General features: G+C 41.0%; 1 protein-coding gene across 1 annotated transcript; it reads left to right on the top strand.

The window, feature by feature from the left end:
• The first annotated feature begins 18695 nt into the window (after positions 1-18695).
• LOC130975161 (uncharacterized) lies at positions 18696-20018 on the top strand. The gene has a single exon (XM_057899987.1). It carries the CDS (start codon positions 18696-18698, stop codon positions 20016-20018), a length of 1323 nt encoding a protein of 440 aa, XP_057755970.1.
• Positions 20019-21220: the final 1202 nt, after the last annotated feature.

Here is a 21220-nt window from a genome sequence, read left to right as displayed (position 1 = left end):
AGAATATACTATAGACTCAAAAATATCAAGGAAACTTAGCTCCAATTAGATGAGCGGGACTAGTAGCTTTTTGCTTCTGGAACAGTTTTGGCATCTCACTTTATCCTTTGAAGTTCATAATGATTGGCATCTTTAGGAACTCAGAACTCAGATAGTGTTATTGATTCTCCTAGTTAAGTATAATGATTCTTGAACATAGCTAGTGTATGAGTCTTGGCTGTGGCCCAAAGCACTCTGTCTTCCAGTATTACCACCGGATACATACATGCCACAGACACATAATTGGGTGAACCTTTTCAGATTGTGACTCAGCTTTGCTAGAGTCCCCAATTAGAGGTGTCCAGGGTTCTTAAGCACACTCTTTTTGCCTTGGTTCACAACTTTATTTCTTTCTTTTTCTTTTTCTTCCCTCTTTTTTTTTCGAAATTTTTTTTTTGTATTCACTGCTTTTTCTTGCTTCAAGAATCTATTTGATGATTTTTCAGATCCTCAATAATAGTTCCCTTTTTCCCTCATTCTTTCAAGAGCCAACAATTTTAACATTCTTAAAACAACAAATTCAAAAGACATATGCACTGTTCAAGCATTCATTCAGAAAACAAAAAGTATTGTCACCACATCAAACTAATTCAACTAGTTTCAGAGATGAATTCGAAATCCTGTACTTCTTGTTCTTTTGTGATTAAAGCATTTTTCATTTAAGAGAGGTGATGGATTCATAGGACATTCATAGCTTTAAGGCATAGACACTAAGATACTAATGATCATGTAATAAGACACAAACATAGATAAACATAAGCATAAAAATTCGAAAAATAGAAAATAAAGAACAAGGAGATTAAAGAACGAGTCCACCTTAGTGATGGCGGCTTGTTCTTTCTCTTGAAGATCTTATGGAGTGCTTGAGCTCCTCAATGTCTCTTCCTTGCTTTTGTTGCTCCTCTCTCATGATTCTATGATCTTCTTTAATTTCATGGAGGAGGATGGAATGTTTTTGGTGCTCCACCCTTAGTTGTCCCATGTTGGAACTCAATTCTCCTAGGGAGGTGTTGATTTGCTCCCAATAGTTTTATGGAGAAAAGTGCATCCCTTGAGATGAACTTAGAAGGTTTGCCTTTCTTTTCCTCTTTCTAGAGGTTTCTCCGGCCTTAGGTGCCATAAATGGTTATGGAGAAACAAAAAGCAATGCTTTTACCACACCAAACTTAGAAGGTTTTCTCGTCCTCGAGCAAAAGAAGAAAGAAGAGAGAGAGTGGTGGTGTAGGTGGGGATCCTGTGGGGTCTACAGATCCTGAGGTGTCAAGGATAATTCATCCCTGCACCAAGTGATGAGCGAAAATGCTCCTACTACCAATCCTGGCGTTAAACGCCGGGCTGGTGCCCATTTCTGGCGTTTAACGCCAGCTTGGTGCCCATTACTGGCGTTTAACGCCAGTCTGGTGCCCCTTTCTGGCGTTAAACGCCCAGAATGGTGCCAGACTGGGCGTTAAACGCCCATTTGCTTCCCTTACTGGCGTTTAAACGCCAGCAAGGTTTTCCTCCAGGGTGAGCTGTTTTTCTTTCTGTTTTTCATTCTGTTTCTGCTTTTTCAATTGAATTTGTGACTTCCCATGATCATCAACCTATAGAAAACATAAAATAACAAAGGAAAATAATAAATATAACATTGGGTTGCCTCCCAACAAGCGCTTCTTTAATGTCAGTAGCTTGACAGTGGGCTCTCATGGAGCCTCACAGATGTTCAGAGCAATGTTGGAACCTCCCAACACCAAACTTAGAGTTTGAATGTGGGGGTTCAACACCAAACTTAGAAGTTGGTGGTGGCCTCCCAACACCAAACTTAAAGTTTGACTGTGGGGGCTCTGTTTGACTCTGTTTTGAGAGAAGCTCTTCATGCTTCCTCTCCATGGTTACAGAAGGAGAACCTTGAGTCTTATAGTTTGCATTGTCTGTAAGCCACGGAGTTTCCTGAATAGCAAATAATTGCTCATCCGGAAAGGCTTCAGAGATCTCAGTAGGAGGGAGAGATGCTCCTGCTACTGGTTCTATCCGGGACAGGTGATCAGCTACTTGATTCTCTGTCCCTTTTCTGTCTCTTATTTCTATATCAAACTCCTGCAGAAGCAACACCCATCTTATGAGCGTGGGTTTTGAATTCTGCTTTGTAAGTAGATATTTAAGAGCAGCATGGTCAGTGTACACAATCACTTTTGATCCTACTAAATAAGATCTGAACTTGTCAAGGGCATAAACCACTGCAAGTAACTCCTTTTCCGTGGTTGTGTAGTTCTTCTGTGCATCATTTAGAATACGGCTGCCGTAATAAATGACGTGCAGAAGCTTACCATGCCTTTGTCCTAAAACTGCACCAATGGCATGGTCACTGGCATCACACATTAGTTCAAATGGTAATGTCCAGTTTGGTGCAGAGATGACTGGTGCTGTGACCAGCTTAGCTTTCAGAGTCTCAAACGCCTGCAGACACTCATTATCAAAGATAAATGGAGTGTCAGCAGCTAGCTGATTACTCAGAGGTTTGGCAATTTTTGAAAAATCCTTTATAAACCTTCTGTAGAATCCTGCATGCCCCAGAAAGCTTCTGATTGCCTTAACATTGGCAGGTGGTGGTAATTTTTCAATTACCTCCACCTTAGCTTGATCCACCTCTATTCCTTTGTTCGAAATTTTATGCCCAAGGACAATTCCTTCAGTCACCATGAAGTGACATTTTTCCCAGTTTAAAACTAGGTTGGTCTCTTGGCATCTTTTCAGAACAAGTGCTAGATGGTTAAGGCAGGAGCTGAATGAGTCTCCAAATACTGAAAAGTCATCCATGAAGACTTCCAGAAATTTCTCTACCATATCTGAGAAGATAGAGAGCATGCACCTCTGAAAGGTTGCAGGTGCATTGCACAGACCAAAAGGCATCCTTCTGTAGGCAAATACTCCAGAAGGGCATGTAAATGCTGTTTTCTCTTGGTCCTGAGGATCTACTGCAATTTGGTTGTAACCTGAGTAGCCGTCCAAAAAGCAGTAGTATTCATGACCTGCTAGTCTCTCTAGCATCTGGTCTATGAATGGTAAAGGAAAATGATCCTTTCTGGTGACAGTACTGAGCCTTCTGTAATCAATACACATGCGCCACCCTGTAACTGTTTTTGTAGGAACCAGTTCATTCTTTTCATTATTAACCACTGTCATGCCTCCCTTCTTAGGGACAACGTGGACAGGGCTCACCCAGGGGCTATCAGAAATAGGATAAATAATCCCAGCCTCTAGTAACTTAGTGACCTCTTTCTGCACCACCTCCTTCATGGCTGGATTTAGCCGCCTTTATGGTTGAACCACTGGCTTAGCATCATCCTCCAATAGGATCTTGTGCATGCATCTTGTTGGGCTAATGCCCTTAAGATCACTTATGGACCACCCAAGAGCTGTCTTGTGTGTCCTTAGCACTTGAATTAGTGCTTCCTCTTCCTGTGGATTTAGAGCAGAGCTTATGATCACTGGAAAAGTGTCACCTTCCCCCAGAAATGCATATTTTAGGGATGGTGGTAGTGGCTTGAGCTCTGGTTTAGGAGGCTTATCTTCTTCCTGAGGAATTTTTAGAATTTCTTTTATTTCCTTTAGTTCCTCCAGATCAGGCTGAACATCTTTAAAGATGTCATCTAGCTCTGATTCAAGACTTTCAGTCATATTGACCTCCTCCACCAAAGAGTCAATAATATCAGTGCTCATGCAGTCATTTGATGTGTCTGGATGCTGCATAGCTTTGACAACATTCAACTTGAACTCATCCTCATTGACTCTCAGGGTTATTTCCCCTTTTTGTACATCAATGAGAGTTCGTCCAGTTGCTAGGAAAGGTCTTCCTAGAATGAGAGTTGCACTCTTGTGCTCCTCAATTTCCAGCACTACAAAGTCAGTTGGAAAGACAAATGGCCCAACCTTGACAATCATGTCCTCAATTATGCCTGATGGATATTTAATGGAACTATCAGCAAGTTGGAGGCATATCCGGGTTGGTTTGACTTCTTCAGTCAACCAAAGCTTTCTGATAGTGGATGCAGGTATTAAGTTGATGCTTGCTCCAAGATCACATAGGGCTGTCTTGGTGCAAGCGCCTTCTAATGTGCATGGTATCATAAAGCTTCCAGGATCTTGAAGCTTTTCTGGTAAGCTTTTCAGAATGACTGCACTGCATTCTTCAGTGAGAAACACTTTTTCAGTTTCTCTCCAATCCTTCTTATGACTTAAGATCTCTTTCATGAACTTAGCATAAGAAGGTATTTGCTCAAGTGCCTCTGCAAACGGAATCTTTATTTCAAGAGTCCTTAGATAGTCTGCAAAGCGGGCAAATTGCTTATCCTGTTCCGCTTGGCAGAGTTTTTGAGGATAAGGCATCTTGGCTTTATAGTCTTCAACCTTAGATGCTGCAGGTTTATTCCTTACAGAAGTGGTTGAGGAAGCCTTGTTAGAGGGATTACTGTCAGCACTCTCAGGTGTCTGATCCTCCCTTGGCGTCTGAACGCCAGGAATGGGTGAAGATTGGGCGTTAAACGCCAACTTCTCTCTCTTTTCTGGCGTTTGAACGCCAGAACTGGGCAGGGAATGGGCGTTTAACGCCAGCTTTCCCTCCCTTTCTGGCGTTTGAACGCCACTAGCATTCCTCTCTGGGCTCTTACTGTCCTCAGAGGGATTTTGAACAGTGGTTTGGTTATCCTTTGTTAATTGTTCCTTGTTTGACTTTTTACTCTTTGGAGTGATGTTGTTCAGTGTCTTCCCACTCCTCAGTTGAACTGCTTGACACTCTCCTGTTATCTGTTTAGATATCTGCTGTTTTGCTTGATTCAACTGCAGTTCCATGTTCTTGTTAGCAACTTTAGTTTCATGGAGCATTTCTTTAAATTCTGCTAACTGTTCTGTCATCAGGAGCAATTGTTGATTAAGCTCAATCATCTGTTCTTGAGGATTAGGATCAGTGACTACTGTCATGACTTCCTCTTTTGGAGAGCACTCATTGCTATAGTATAAATATTGGTTTCTAGCAACAGTGTCTATAAGCTCTTGAGCCTCTTCAATTGTCTTCCTCATGTGTATAGATCCACCAGCTGAGTGGTCTAAAGACATCTGAGCTTTTTCTGTAAGCCCATAGTAGAAGATGTCTAACTGTACCCACTCTGAAAACATTTCAGAGGGGCATTTTCTTAGCATACCTCTATACCTCTACCAGGCATTATAAAGGGATTCCTTATCCTCTTGTTTAAAGCCTTGGATGTCCAGCCTTAGCTGTGTCATCCTCTTTGGAGGGTAAAAATGATTCAGGAATTTGTCTGATAACTGTTTCCATGTCTTTATGCTTGCTGTAGGTTGGTTATTCAACCACCTTTTAGCTTGATCTTTTACAGCAAATGGAAACAGTAATAGTCTGTAGACATCCTGATCCACCTCTTTATCATGTACTGTGTCAGCAATTTGTAAGAACTGTGCCAGAAACTCAGTAGGTTCTTCCTGTGGAAGACCAGAATACTGGCAATTTTGCTGCACTATGAAAATGAGTTGAGGATTTAGCTCAAAGCTGCTTGCTTTGATGGGAAGTGTACAGATGCTACTCCCATATGCAGCTGTAATGGGGTTAGCATATGACCCCAGAGTCCTTCTGGACTGATCAACCCCACTTAGGTCCATAATGGATAAAGGGAAATGATATGGATTGCAAGTAGATAATTTTGTTTTTTTTTTTAATTATCCGAAAAAAATAAAATAAAATAAAATAAAGGTAAAATAAAAATTCGAAAATTAAAAGAAAATAAGATCAAAGCAAATTGAAAACTGAATCAATTAGTTGATTAAAAAGATTTTGAGATTAGCAATTAGAAAGATATGATTGAAAAAATTTTTATGAAAAAGATTTGATTTTTTTTTTGAAAAGAGGAAAGAGAAAAACAACAAAATGACACCAAACTTAAAATTTTTAGAAAATCAAACACAATTTTTCGAAAATTTTTAAGAGAAAAACACAAAGAGGACACCAAACTTAGAATTTTTACGGATCAAAAAGGGACTAAGGACATGCAAAATCGAAAATTAAAAGAAAAGCAAAAGCATGCAATTGACACCAAACTTAAAATATGAAACTAGACTCAACTAAAAGACTCTAAACCAATAAAAACAAAACAGTCCTAATCTAAGCAACAAGATAAGCCGTCAGTTGTCCAAACTCGAACAATCCCCGGCAACGGCGCCAAAAACTTGGTGCACAAAATTGCAATCACACTTTTGCAATCCCGCACAACTAACCAGCAAGTGCACTGGGTCGTCCAAGTAATACCTTACGTGAGTAAGGGTCGATCCCACGGAGATTGTCGGCTTGAAGCAAGCTATGGTGATCTTGTAACTCTTAGTCAGGATATCAGAAATTATCAGGATTGATTGTGAAAAGCAAAAGAACATGAAATAAGTACTTGTTATGCAGTAATGGAGAATAGGTTGAGATTTTGGAGATGCTCCATCTTCTGAATCTCTGCTTTCCTACTGTCTTCTTCATCAAACACGCAAGGCTCCTTCCATGGCAAGCTGTGTGTAGGGTTTCACCGTTGTCAGTGGCTACCTCCCATCCTCTCAGTGGAAATGTTCAACGCACCCTGTCACGGCACGGCTATCCATCTGTCGGTTCTCAATCAGGCCGGAATAGAATCCAATGATTCTTTTGTGTCTGTCACTAACGCCCCGCCCTCAGGAGTTTGAAGCTCGTCACAGTCATTCAATCATTGAATCCTACTCAGAATACCACAGACAAGGTTTAGACCTTCCGGATTCTCTTGAATGCTGCCATCAGTTCTAGCTTATACCACGAAGAGTCCGGTTAAAGAATCCAAGAGATATCTACTTAATCTAAGGTAGAACGGAGGTGGTTGTCAGGCACACATTCATAGTTGAGAATGATGATGAGTGTCACGGATCATCACATTCATCCGGTTTAAGAACAAGTAATATCTTAGAATGGAAGCAAGCATGATCGAATGAGAAATAGTAGTAATTGCATTAATCCATCAAGACACAGCAGAGCTCCTCACCCCCAACCATGGGGTTTAGAGACTCATGCCGTGGAAGGTATACAAAGAAACGTGTAAAGTGTCATGAGGTACAGATACAATGTCAAAAGATCCTATTAATAGTAAACTAGTAACCTAGGGTGTACAGGAATGAGTAAATGACGTAAAAATCCACTCCTGGGTCCACTTAGTGTGTGCTTGGGCTGAGCAATGAAGCATTTTCGTGTAGAGACCTTTTCTGGAGTTAAACGCCAGTTTTTATGCCAGTTTGGGCGTTTAACTCCAAGTTTCATGCCAGTTCCAGCGTTAAACGCTGGAAATTCTGAGGCTGATTTGCCACGCCGGTTTGGGCCATCAAATCTCGGGCAAAGTATAGACTATTAAACATTGCTGGAAAGCCTAGGATGTCTACTTTCCAATGCCGTTGAGAGCGCACCAATTGGGCTTCTGTAGCTCCAGAAAATCCACTTCGAGTGCAGGGAGGTCAGAATCCAACAACATCTGCAGTCCTTTTCAGTCTCTGAATCAGATTTTTGCTCAGGACCCTCAATTTCAGCCAGAAAATACCTGAAATCACAGAAAAACACACAAACTCATAGTAAAGTCCAGAAAAGTGAATTTTAACTAAAAACTAATAAAAATATACTAAAAACTAACTAGATCATACTAAAAACATACTAAAAACAATGCCAAAAAGCGTACAAATTATCTGCTCATCAGTGGCCTCTGTCACGCGTCCGCGTGGGTCACGCGGTCGCGTCAATTGGAGTTTTCCTTATCGCGTGGTCGCGTCAGTCATGCGGCCGCATCATAGGTGTTCTTCTTTAGGTGCGCGGTCGCGTCAGTCATGCGGTCGCGTCGCTGCTTCTTCGCTCTTGGCACGCGGTCGCGTCGTCCATGCGATCGCGTGGATGCCAGTTTCTCCAAAACTCCGTTTTACGCTTTCCTTCCATTTTTGTATGTTTCCTTTTCCATTCTTTAAGTCATTCTTGCCTTAGAAGATCTGAAACTACTCAACACACTAATCATGGCATCGAATGGAAATAAAGGTAATTAAAATAATTAATTTTAAAGCATAGGAAACATATTTTTCACATACATCACATAATAAGGAAGGAAAAGTAAAACCATGCAATTAATATGAATAAGTGGGTGAAGGATTGAATAAATCACTCAAACTAAGCACAAAATATATCACAAAATATGGTTTTATCAACTTTCCGGATTCTCATGAATGCCGCCATCAATTCTAGCTTATACCACGAAGATTCTGATTAAGGAATCCAAGAGATATGCGCTCCGTCTAAGGTAGAACTGAAGTGGTTGTCAGGCATGCGTTCATAGGTGAGAATGATGATGAGTGTCACGGATCATCACATTCGTCATGGTTAAGTACAATGAATATCTTAGAACAAGAATAAACTGAATTGAATAGAAAATAGTAGTATTTGCATTGAAACTCGAGGTACAGCAGAGCTCCACACCCTTAATCTATGGTGTGTAGAAACTCCACCGTTGAAAATACATAAGTGATAGTGGTCCAGGCATGGCCGAATGGCCAGCCCCCAAAATGTGATATGAAATTCGAAATTAGGGAAAAGGACCAGATATGTGGTCAAAGGACGACAAATACAATAGTAAAATATCTTATTTATACTAGACTAGGTACTAGGGTTTATAGAAGTAAGTAATTGATGCAGAAATCCACTTCCGGGGCCCACTTGGTGTGTGCTTGGGCTGAGCTTGAGCTTTACACATGCAGAGGCTTCTTTTGGAGTTGAACGCTAAGTTGTAACGTGTTTTTGGCGTTCAACTCTGGTTCGTGACGTGTTTCTAGTGTTTGACTCCAGAATGCAGCGTGGAACTGGCGTTGAGCGCCAGTTTGCATCATCTAGTCTCGAATAAAGTATAAACTATTATATATTTCTGGAAAGCTCTGGATGTCTATGTTTTAACGCCATTGAGAACACGCCATTTGGAGTTCTGTAGCTCCAGAAAATCTATTTGGAGTGCAGGGAGGTCAGAATCCAACAGCATCAGCAGTCCTTTGTCAGCCTTCTTATCAGAGTTTTGCTCAGGTCCCTCAATTTCAGCCAGAAAATACCTAAAATCACAGAAAAACACACAAACTTATAGTAAAGTCCAGAAATGTGAATTTACCATAAAAACTAATGAAAACATCCCTAAAAGTAGCTAGATCCTACTAAAAATTACCTAAAAACAATGCCAAAAGGCGTATAAATTATCCGCTCATCAGGACGCCTCAGAAGAAGGGAGTTCCTGAAATTGATGCTCTGAATGCCATACTGGCCCAAAACAAAATATTGACCCAAAAAGTCAATATGATATCTCAGAGTCTAAATGGATTGCAAAATGCATCCAACAGTACTAAAGAAGCTTCTTCTGAAAAAGAAGCTTATGATCCTGAGAACCCTGCAATGGCAGAGGTGAATTATATGGGTGAAGCCTATGGAAACACCTATAATCCCTCATGGAGAAATCATCCAAATTTCTCATGGAAGGATCAACAAAAGCCTCAACAAGGCTTTAATAATGGTGGAAGAAACAGGTTTAGCAATAGCAAACTTTTCCATCATCTTCTCAGCAACAGACAGAGAATTCTGAGCAGAGCCCCTCTAGCTTAGTAAATATAGTCTCTGATCTATCTAAGGCCACTTTAAGTTTCATGAATGAAACAAGGTCCTCCATTAGAAACTTGGAGGCACAAGTGGGCCAGCTGAGTAAGAAAATCACTGAAACTCCTCCTAGTACTCTCCCAAGCAATACAGCAGAAAATCCAAAAAGGGAGTGCAAGGCCATTGATATAATCAAAATGGCCGAATCCAAAGAGGAAGGGGAGGACGTGAATCCCAATGAGGAAGACCTCATGGGACATCCCCCAGACAGAAAGGAGTTCCCTATTAAGGACCTAAAGGAATCTGAGGCTCATATAGAGACCATAGAGATTCCATTAAACTTCCTTTTGCCATTCATGAGCTCTGAGAACTATTCTTCCTCTGAAGAGGATGAAGATGTAACTGAAGAGCAAGTTACTCAATATCTAGGAGCCATCATGAAGCTGAATTCCAAGTTGTTTGGTAATGAGACTTGGGAAGATGAACCTCCCTTGCTCATTAGTGAACTAAATACATGGGTTCAGCAAACTTTACCACAAAAGAAATAGGATCCTGGTAAATTCTTAATACCCTGTACCATAGGCACCATGACCTTTGAGAAGGCTCTGTGTGACCTAGGGTCAGGTATAAATCTTATGTCACTCTCTGTAATGGAGAAACTGGGGATCTTTGAGGTACAAACTGCAAGAATCTCATTAGAGATGGCAGACAAGTCAATAAAACAAGCTTATGGATTGGTAGAGGACGTGTTATTGAAGGTTAAATGCCTTTACATCCATGCTGATTTCATAATCCTAGACACTGGGAAGGATGAGGATGAATGCATCATCCTTGGAAGACCCTTCCTAGCCACAGCAGGAACTGTGATTGATGTTGATAGAGGAGAGCTATTCCTTCAATTGAATGGGGACTACCTTGTGTTTAAAGCTCAAGGATCTTCCTCTGCAACCATGGAGAGGAAGCATGAAAAGCTTCTCTCAATACAGAGTCAAACAAAGCCCCCACAATCAAACTCTAAGTTTGGTGTTAGAAGGCCACAACCAAACTCTAAGTTTGGTGTTGTGAAGCCCCTACATTCAAACTTTAAGTTTAGTGTTAGGCGGCCCTCATCATGCTCTGAACATTTGTAAAGCTCCATGAGAGCTCACTGTCAAGCTATTGACATTAAAGAAGTGCTAATTGGGACGCAACCCAATTTTTATTTATCTATATTTCTATTGTTCTTTTATGTTTTATTAGGTTTATGATCATGTAGAGTCACAAAACAATTGCAAAAATTAAAAACAGAATAAAAAATAGTAGAAGAATAAGCGCACCCTGGAGGAAGAGCTGTCTGGCGTTTAAACGCCAGAAACAAGCATTTGTCTAGCGTTTAACGCCAGAAACAAGCACCAAGATGGCGTTTAACGCCAGAAACAAGCATCAGGCTGGCGTTAAACGCTAGAAATATGCTACATTTGGGCATTTAACGCCAGAAACAAGCTGTAGTCTGGCGTTAAATGCCAGAATTGCATACAGAGGGCATTTTACACGCCTAAAAGATGCATGAATGAGAAATCCTTTACACCTCAAGATCTGTTGACCCCACAGAATCACCTCAGGATCTGTGGACCCCACAGGATCCCCACCTACCTTCAAATTCAAAATCTCTTTTCCATCCAAACCCACCCTAAATTACTGATCCCAAACCCATCTCCCTCCACTATATAAACCCCTCCATCCTTCTTCATTTTCACACAACACAACCCTCTCTTTTCCCCCTTGGCCGAAACCCACACTTCTCTTCCTCTCCTTCATATCTTCTTCTTCTTCTTCTATTCTTTCTTCTTTTGCTCGAAGGTGAGCAACATTCTAAGTTTGGTGTGGTAAAAGCATAGCTTTTTTGTTTTTCCATAACCATTGATGGCAACTAAGGCTAGAGAAACCTCAAGAAAGAGGAAAGGGAAGGCAATTGCTTCTACCTCTGAGTCATGAGAGATGGAGAGATGCATCTCAAAAGCCCATCAAGACCACTTCTATGAAGTTGTGGCCAAGAAAAAGGTGATCCCTGAGGTTCCTTTCATGCTCAAGAAAAATGAGTATCCAGAGATCCAACATGAAATCCGAAGAAGAGGTTGGGAAGTTCTCACTAACCCCATTCAACAAGTCGGAATCTTAATGGTTCAAGAATTCTATGCCAATGCATAGATCACTAGGAACCATGATCAAAGTATGAACTCGAATTCAAAGAATTGGCTTACAATGGTTCGGGGGAAATACTTAGATTTCAGTTCGGAAAATGTAAGGTTGGCATTTCACTTGCTAATAATGCAAGAAAACGCATGCCCCTACACTAGAAGGGTCAAGTTTGATCAAAGGTTGGACCAAGTTCTCATGGACATATGTGTGGAAGGAGCTCAATGAAAAAGAGACTCAAAAGGCAAGCTGGTTCAATTGAGAAGATTGGACCTTAAGCCTGTAGCTAGAGGATGGTTCGAGTTCATCTAACGCTCCATTATCCCCACTAGCAACCGATCCGAAGTAATTGTGGATCGGGCCATCATGATCCATAGCATCATGATTGGAGAGGAAGTAGAAGTTCATGAAGTCATCTCTCTAGAACTCTACAAAGTACCGAAAAGCCTTCCACCTTAGCAAGGCTAGCTTTTCCTCATCTCATTTGCCATCTATGCAACTTAGCTGGAATTGACATAGAAGGAGACATCCTCATTAAAGAGGACAAGCCCATCACTAAGAAGAGGATGGAGCAAACAAGAGAGCCCATTCATGGATCTCAAGAGACGCATGAGGAAGCTCATCATCAAGAAATCCCTGAGATGCCTCAAGGGATGCATTTTCCTCCAAACAACTATTGGGAACAACTCAACACTTCTCTAGAAGGGTTGAATCATAACATGAACCAACTAAGGGTGGAGCATCAAGAGCACTCCATCATTCTCCATGAGATTAGAGAAGATCAAAGAGCTGTGAGGGAGGAGCAACAAAGGCAAGAAAGAGACATAGAGGAGCTTAGGCGCTCCATTGGTTCTTCAAGAGGAAGACGCCACCCACACTAAGGTGGACTCATTCCTTAATCTCCTTGTCTATTTATTTTCTGTTTTCATTTTTTGAGGTTCATGTTTGTCTATGTTTTGTGTCTTCACTACATGATCATTAGTATTTAGTAACTATGTCTTAAGGCTATGAATAATTCCATGACTTTTCTGTGATTTTAGGGATGTTTTTATTAGTTTTTCTGCAAAATTTACAATTCTTGACTTTACTATGAGTTTGTGTGTTTTTCTGTGATTTCAGGTATTTTCTGGCTGAAATTGAGGGACCTGAGCAAAAATCTGATAGGAGGCTGAAAAAGGACTACAGATGCTGTTGGATTCTGACCTCCCTGCACTCAAAATGGATATTCTGAAGCTACAGAATTCCACATGGCGCGCTCTCAATTACGTTGGAAATTAGACATCCAGGGCTTTCCAGAAATATATAATAGTCCATACTTTATTCGAGTTTAGACGACGCAAACTGGCGTTCAACGCCAGTTCCATGCTGCATTCTGGAGTAAAACGCCAGAAACACATCACAAACCAGAGTTAAATGCCAATTACACGTTACAACTTGGCGTTTAACTCCAAGAGAAGCCTCTGCACGTGTAAACCTCAAGCTCAGCCCAAGCACACACCAAGTGGGCCCGAAAGTGGATTTCTGCATCATTTACTCATTTCTGTAAACCCTAATAACTAGTCTAGTATAAATAGGACATTTTACTATTGTATTAGACATCTTTGGATCATCTTTGGATTATCCTTTGATCATTTGATCACATTTTGGAGGCTGGCCTCTCGGCCATGCCTGGACCATTATCACTTATGTATTTTCAACGGTGGAGTTTCTGCACACCATAGATTAAGGTATGGAGCTCTGCTGTTCCTCGAGTATTAATGCAAAGTACTATTGTTTTGCTATTCAATTCAAGCTTATTCTTATTCTAAGATATCTGTTCACACCCAAGAACCTGATGAATGTGATGATTATGTGATGCTCATCACCATTCTCACTTATGAACGTGTGCCTGACAACCACTTTCGTTCTACATGCAATTAAGCTTGAATAAATGTCTCTTGGATTCCTTAATCAGAATCTTCGTGGTATAAGCTAGAATGCATTGGCAACATTCTTAAGAATCTGGAAAGCCTATACCTTGTTTGTAGTATTCCGAGTAGGATTCAGGGATTGAATGACTGTAACGAGCTTCAAACTCGCGACTGTAGGGCGTGGTGACAACGCAAAAGGATAGTAAATCCTATTCTTACATGATCGAGAACTGACAGATGATTAGCCATACAGTGACAGCGCACCTAGACTATTTTTATTGAGAGGACGGGCGGTAGCCATTGACAATGGTGATCCCCCAACATACAGCTTTCCATGGAAAGGAGTAAGAATGATTGGATGAAAGCAGTAGGAAAGCAGAGATTCAGAAGGAACACAGTATCTTCATGTGCTTATCTGAAATTCCTACCAATGAATTACATAAGTATCTATATCTATATGTTATGCTTTATTTATCTTTATATTCGAAGACCATTATAACCATTAGAATCCGCCTGACTGAGATTTACAAGGTGACCATAGCTTGCTTCAAGCCGACAATCTCCGTGGGATCGACCCTTACTCACGTAAGGTTTATTACTTGGACGACCCAGTGCACTTGCTGGTTAGTTGTGCGAAGTTGTGAAGAATGCGTGTGAACCATAGTATTGTGCACCAAGTTTTTGGAGCCATTGCTAGGAATTGTTCGAGTTGTGAAAAATATGAGTCACAATTTTGCCTATAAGCTTGTCCCAAGCAAATAAATGTGAGTGGTCTTTTTGGTGAATTGAGACTTGACCTTGAATGTATGCACTACAACTAGGAATTAGACTAAGTGCTCAACACATGCATGAGTGTTTTGAAATTCACAAAGGGCTCCTACATCCTTAAAGGTTTTTTTTTCTAAGTATGTGTCTTAGGGGTCCTTTTCATTGATTGTCACCTTGAAGTAGTAAGGGTTAACTCTTTCTTTCTCTTTTGTGCTTCTTTTCTATTTATTGACCATGTGATGCCAGGGCATTTTGGCCAGTTTCACTGACCTTTTCTTTACTATTTTTAGGTAATTTCATGCATTTTCTTAGGAAATAAGTTAGTTTTGGGCAGATATTCACTCAGACCTTGATTCAAGCATACATTGTGCATTTTACATTGTTTCATGAGGATTTTGCATGATTTTAATGACAAAATTGTATATAGCATTACTCATGACTTGGACTAAAACTTTGATGCACTCTATTGCTTGATTTCAGGACCAAAGGAAGCAAGGAATGGGAGGTAACTTGCAAAGTTAAGGAGAAAAGTGATTGCCAAAAACACTCTCAAAAGCCATCAATGCCCACGTTAAAGAGTCACGTTAACTAAGTTAACGTGAACTCTAACGTGGAGAAGAGAAGTTGAGCCAACGTTAGTGACACTTAACATTATCACTAACGTTGGCAATTGCTCACAAATGGCCACGTTAGAAGCCATGTTAACCTAGTTAACGTGGCCTCTAACATTAAAGGGGGAAGAGAAGCCAACGTTAGTGACACTCAACATTGTCACTAACGTTGGCCTAAGGTGCAAAGAGCCACGTTAACTCCCACGTTAACTTGGTTAACGTGGGAGCTAACGTAAGAGATGGAGAGTTGTCGACAACGTTAGTGACACTCAACATTGTCACTAACGTTGGAGCAACCACACAACCCCCAAGAGCCACGTTAACTTCCACGTTAACTTGGTTAACATGGAAGCTAACGATGAGGAATGAAGAATGAGCCAACGTTTGTGACACTCAACATTGTCACTAACGTTGGGATGGCTAAGAATGGCCACGTTAGAAGCCACGTTAACCTAGTTAACGTGGACTTTAACGTGAGACCTAGGGGCACACTTGAACGTTAGTGACAATGTTGAGTGTCATTAACGTTCTCGAAGGTTGGCAAAAGCCACGTTAGAAGCCACGTTAACTTAGTTAACGTGAGCTTTAACGTGAAGCAAGAAGGGGCACACTTGAACGTTAGTGACAATGTTGAGTGTCACTAACGTTCTCGAAGGCTAACAAGGCAACGTTAAAAGCCACGTTAACCCAGTTAACGTGGGCTTTAACGTGAGGCAAAGGGGTGCATGGCAACGTTAGTGACAATGTTAAGTGTCACTAACGTTCTCGAACTTGTATTTTCACTAAATGATAAAAACCCCTAACGTCTTGAGCTAAAGTCTATGCCCACTTCACACTATCTCTCTGCAAGTATGCCAAGCCCAATTGAAGAAAGGAACTGCTTTAAGCTCAAAGATCCAGAGGCCCAAGACTGGAAGAGCTAACTAAAAGCTGAGAAGAATAGTATATATAGGAGTAGTTTTGAAAGAGAGAGGAGCTTTTGGAAGGAGCTAGGACAGAGAACTACTCTTTGTATTTACTTTCTTTGTACTTCTAGCTTTATCATGTATTCTCCATCTTTGATTTTGATTTCTAGAGCTATGAACAACTAAAACCCTTTCATTGAGTTAGGGAGCTCTGTTGTAATTTGATGGATCAATACTAATTTTCTTATTCTTCTTCTATCTTTCCTTTTGATTTTACTTGAAAGCTTTCGATCTTCATCCAATTGGATAGTTATCTTGGAAAAGAAGCTATTCAAACATGGATCTCTTCGGATCCTTGAAAGAGGAATGAAGAGATTAGCTAGAAATGCTTTCTTATGCTGGACCAAATTGAGTGTGGATGGGTATGTGGCTATAACCCTCTAAGCATTTGATTTGGGAAGTGCATGTGGTATAATCAGTGACCACACTTCATCTCTTCTCATGAGCAATTGACCAAGGAATTGGCTATTGATCAAGATTTGAGAGATTGAATTGCAAGAAATTGTGATTCAATCACTTAAGATTGCCAAGGAGATCAATAAGTGCATTGATTGAGGAAGAGATGAAAATGAAATTGATCCGGAGAATGCAACATCTCCTAAGCCCAATGAACTCCCCATTTCTGATCTTACCCATTCTCTATATTTTCTGCAATTTACTTTTATGAGCAATTCCCCCATTCCCATTTATAATTCTGCTATTTACTTTCAGTCATTTACTTTCTCGCCATTTTAATTTCTGCAATTATCAACTCTATTCAAGGATTCGCTCAACTAGATCATTCCTCTAATTAAAGTTGCTTGATCAATCAATCCCTGTGGGATTCGACCTCACTCTATTGTGAGTTTTTACTTGACGACAAATTCGGTACACTTGCTGAATGGGAATTTGTTGAGAGACAAGTTTTACCCCGATCAAGTTTATGGCACCGTTGCCGGGGATTGATTGTGCATCGACAATGATTACATTAGAGGATCATTAGATTGAGCATTTGTATTTTGTTTGATTTAATTTTCTGTTTGGTTAATTTGCTTTCCGTCTTAGTTTAATTCTTCCCCTCCCCTATTTCTGAGTTTTTCTTTGCTATTTACAATTCAGTTCACTAACCCACTAACTGTTTAATATATTGCATCACTGACACTAACAAGTTATTCTAACAAGATACTTTCTGCATTGCTTTTCTTGCTTGTAATCTGTTGGTTGTATGACAGGGAGAAGAAGCGGAGCTTTAACTTCCTTTGATTCTGAACCTGAGAGAACTTTCTTAAGATTAAGAAGGGAGGCAAAAGAAAAACGTGTAGTGGGTGCTGAAGAAGAGGAGGAACACTGTGAAGAATACTTTGAAACAACCATGGAAGACCATCGTGAGGAAGAGGTTCACAACCATGGTGGAGTAGGTAGAGCAAATCCTGGTGGGGAAGATAGAAGAGTCTTGGGCTCTTACATCAACCCAAACCCAGGGAATTGCGGAAGTAGCATCCTAAAACCAACCATCCATGCCAACAACTTTGAACTAAAGCCACAGCTCATCACCCTTGTTCAGAACAATTGCTCGTTCGGAGGAGGTGTCCAAGAAGACCCCAACCAACACTTAAACACCTTCCTGAGAATATGTGACACAGTGAAGTCCAATGGCGTTCAACCAGACGTCTATGGACTGTTGTTGTTCCCATTCTCTCTCAGAGACAAGGCAACCAAGTGGTTGGAGTCTTTTCCAAAGGAGAGCTTGACAACTTGGGATGATGTTATGAACAAGTTCTTAGCAAGATTTTACCCCCCTCAACGAGTCAATCGGCTGAGAGCTGAGGTCCAAACTTTCAGGCAACAAGATGGTGAGACTCTATATGAAGCATGGGAGAGGTTTAAAGACCTAACAAGGAGATCTCCATCTGATATGTTCAATGAATGGGTGCAGCTGTACATCTTCTATGAAGGACTGTCATATGAATCTAAGAAGGCCGTAGACCATTCATCCGAAGGTTCTTTGAATAAGAAGAAGACCATCGAGGAAGCCATAGATGTCATTGAAACTGTAGCTGAGAATGACTACTTCTATGCTTCCGAAAGAGGGAACACTAGAGGAGTAATGGAGCTGAACAATGTAGATGCTCTGCTGGCTCAAAACAAGCTCATCACCAAGCAGCTAGCTGACCTCACCAAGAAGATGGAGAGAAGTCAAGTGGCAGCAATCACCACTTCAACTCAAGAGGAAGCAAGTGAAGAGGAAGAAGGCACGCAGGAGTAAGCCAACTATATTGGGAATTCACCTAGATACAACCATGATCCATACTCCAAGACCTACAACCCTGGATGGAGGAATCACCCAAACTTTGGGTGGGGGAATCAACAAGACCAAGGCCAAGATCAGAGACGTAACAACCCCAACAACACAGCTCCCCAACAATTCACATAGAGGACATACCAACAAAACCATAGCAATACATCTTACTCTTCTGCCTCTACCCCCAACATACCATCATTTAATGACAGAATCTCTAAGATTGAAACCTTACTTGAAAGCATATGCAAAGACATTCAAGACAATAAGGTGTTCAAAGAGGAGGTGAGAGCCAGTATGAAGAATCGGGGGGAAGCAATCAAGAAGCTGGAATTCCAAGTGGGATATTTGTCTGAGAAGATGCCCAGACCCACTGATAGCTTCCCAAGTGACACGGAGAAGAATCCGAGAGGTGAAGCGAAGAAAGTAAGATGGGAAGACTGCAATATGGTCACTACAAATGACAAGGAGACTGAAGACAAGCCAAGCAAGCTGTCAGAACAACCTGAAAATACCTTAGTAGAGAAGGAGAAGAAAGACCAACAAGAACTAGAAATCTCACAACAGGAGCTGCTGAGACTATATGCACCATTTCCTCAACTGCTAAAGGGTGCTGTGGGAAAGAGAATGTACTCAAGGTTCTTAGACTCGTTTGCATCTTTGAATGTGAACATACCATTCATCAAGGTCATTCAGCAAATGCCAGCATTCATCAAGTATATGAAGGAACTACTTCCCAGGAAGAGCTCACTCAAGGGGGGCCAGACTATAGTGATAAACAAGGGTTGCAGCACCCTCATTCAAACACAATTTCCTGGGAAAAGAAAAGACCCAAGGAGTTTTCATGTCCCTTGTGCTATAGGGGAAACAAATTTTGATAGAGCACTTTGCAATTTGGGAGCAAGCATCAACTTAATACCCCTATCCCTGGTAAAAAGGTTGCAGATCAATGAGATACTACCTACAGATGTAGTCATAAGGCTGGCTGACAAGACTCAAAAGCAAGCAGTAGGAATGGTGGAAAACGTGTTGCTCAAAGTTGGAAAATACTTTCTCCCAACAGACTTTGTCATCCTGGACATGGAAGAGAGTCACCTGCACCCAATCATATTGGGGAGACCATTTCTAGCCATTGCTAGAGCACTCATAGATGTGGAGAAAGGAGAGCTAATATTAAGGATCCATGATGAACAACTGAGCTTCAGTGTTTTCGAACTCTCACTGGAAAAAGATGAAGAGGATAAAGAACCGAGCAAAGGGCATCATGAGATACTAAAGGAAGAAGCAAGCACTGAAGCACAACCAGCTCATCCTGAGATTCACTGGGTTGATGGACAAGGCCAGCAGCAAGTGCCACAGGTCAAGGAAAAATTGGAGGAACCTAAGCCACCAGAAGTTTGTGAGGACATTAACAAAAGCTCATCAAAGAAGGTGGCCACCAGGAGTAAGAAAACAGCACCAGGGGCAAAGAAGAAGGTACCAAGGGGGTGGCGGAACAAGAAGATTCCTACGGAAGATTTCTCTCCAGGGGATAAAGTAATCTCAGCCTACTTCACAGATATCCCCCCTAATCTCCCCACTGTACCATCTCAGCTACCTAAGGTCTTCACCATCAACTGAGTTCTCTCCTTGGAGCATGTAGAGATCATTAATACAACCAATGGATACAAGTCCACTGCCAGAGGAGAAGACTTCAAGCATTACCAACCACCATAATAAGAGGGTAACGTCAAGCTAGTGACGCTAAAGAAGCGCTTCATGGGAGGCAACCCATGTTTACATGCTTTCAGAAGTAGTGAATAAATCAATATTCATGAATTCCAACCAAAAAATTGACAAACACGTGTGAAATTTTTATATGCAGAATATAGTAAAGAACAAGTTTGGTGTTCAAAGCATTATTCTTAAAGCTTTGAACACAACTTTTCATCACAGTGCTCCAAACTAAGTTTGGTGTCACCCTATGGTGCCACCAATTTGCATATGAAGACACACAATTAGTCAGTTAGTGGAATTCAGGAATAAACAAATTCTTTTATTATTCAAGCTGTAGATGTTAAAGCATTTTTGTTTCTTTTATAAAAGTAGTTCTTACTCTTCTTATTTCATCTTGTTAGGGAAAAGAAAGGAGCATTGCGGAGATTGATAGGACAAGTGAAAAGAAATGGTTCAGCACTTTATGAAAAGATACACACACACGTGACTCAAGGAAGAATGCATTGGAAAATGTTGCCATGCAACATGGAAGAAAGAGGAAACTTGATGACCGAACCAATAACCACAATCAAGTGATGATCCTTGTCCTCTCTTCGTATACAAACCCATCCGTCCATCAAGGAAACATTCGTGCAATCCACACCCTTCATGCACTCATGATTTCTCCTATATAAGTGAACCTTAGTGCACGCTCACTCCTTACATTCAAACCCCCACTCTCTACACTTCTGTTGGCACACTAAACCCTTCATCACGCATTGTTTTAACCAACCCACTCTTTATCTATCCGAAGCCTCAGCCCACCTCAAAACAACAACTCAAGTCATGGCATCATCAAGCTCAAAGAGGCAAAAGAGAAAGGAACCCATGGAGAGTGTTCTCTTTGACGAGAAGAGATTCAAAACTGCCTTTCATGAACGAGAATTCGAGCGGATAAGGGCCAGAAAGATATTGCCAGAGTTAATCTTCCAAATCAATGCCAATGAATCACCACAGATTTTGAGGAAAATCGAACAGAGAAGGTGGCAATTGCTCACTAGTCCAGAGGGTAAGATCAATGGCAACCTCATCAAAGAGTTTTATGCAAATGTAGTTAGAGAGGAGAA

The sequence above is a fragment of the Arachis stenosperma genome, chromosome 4 (genome assembly GCF_014773155.1).
Source record: "Arachis stenosperma cultivar V10309 chromosome 4, arast.V10309.gnm1.PFL2, whole genome shotgun sequence".
NCBI lineage: Eukaryota > Viridiplantae > Streptophyta > Magnoliopsida > Fabales > Fabaceae > Arachis > Arachis stenosperma.
This window is presented reverse-complemented; position numbering and strand designations above follow the sequence as displayed.

What these genes read in the sequence shown, in the direction of transcription:
- LOC130975161 (XM_057899987.1), top strand. Translation starts at nt 18,696, where the DNA reads ATGAAGAATCGGGGGGAAGCAATCAAGAAGCTGGAATTCCAAGTGGGA.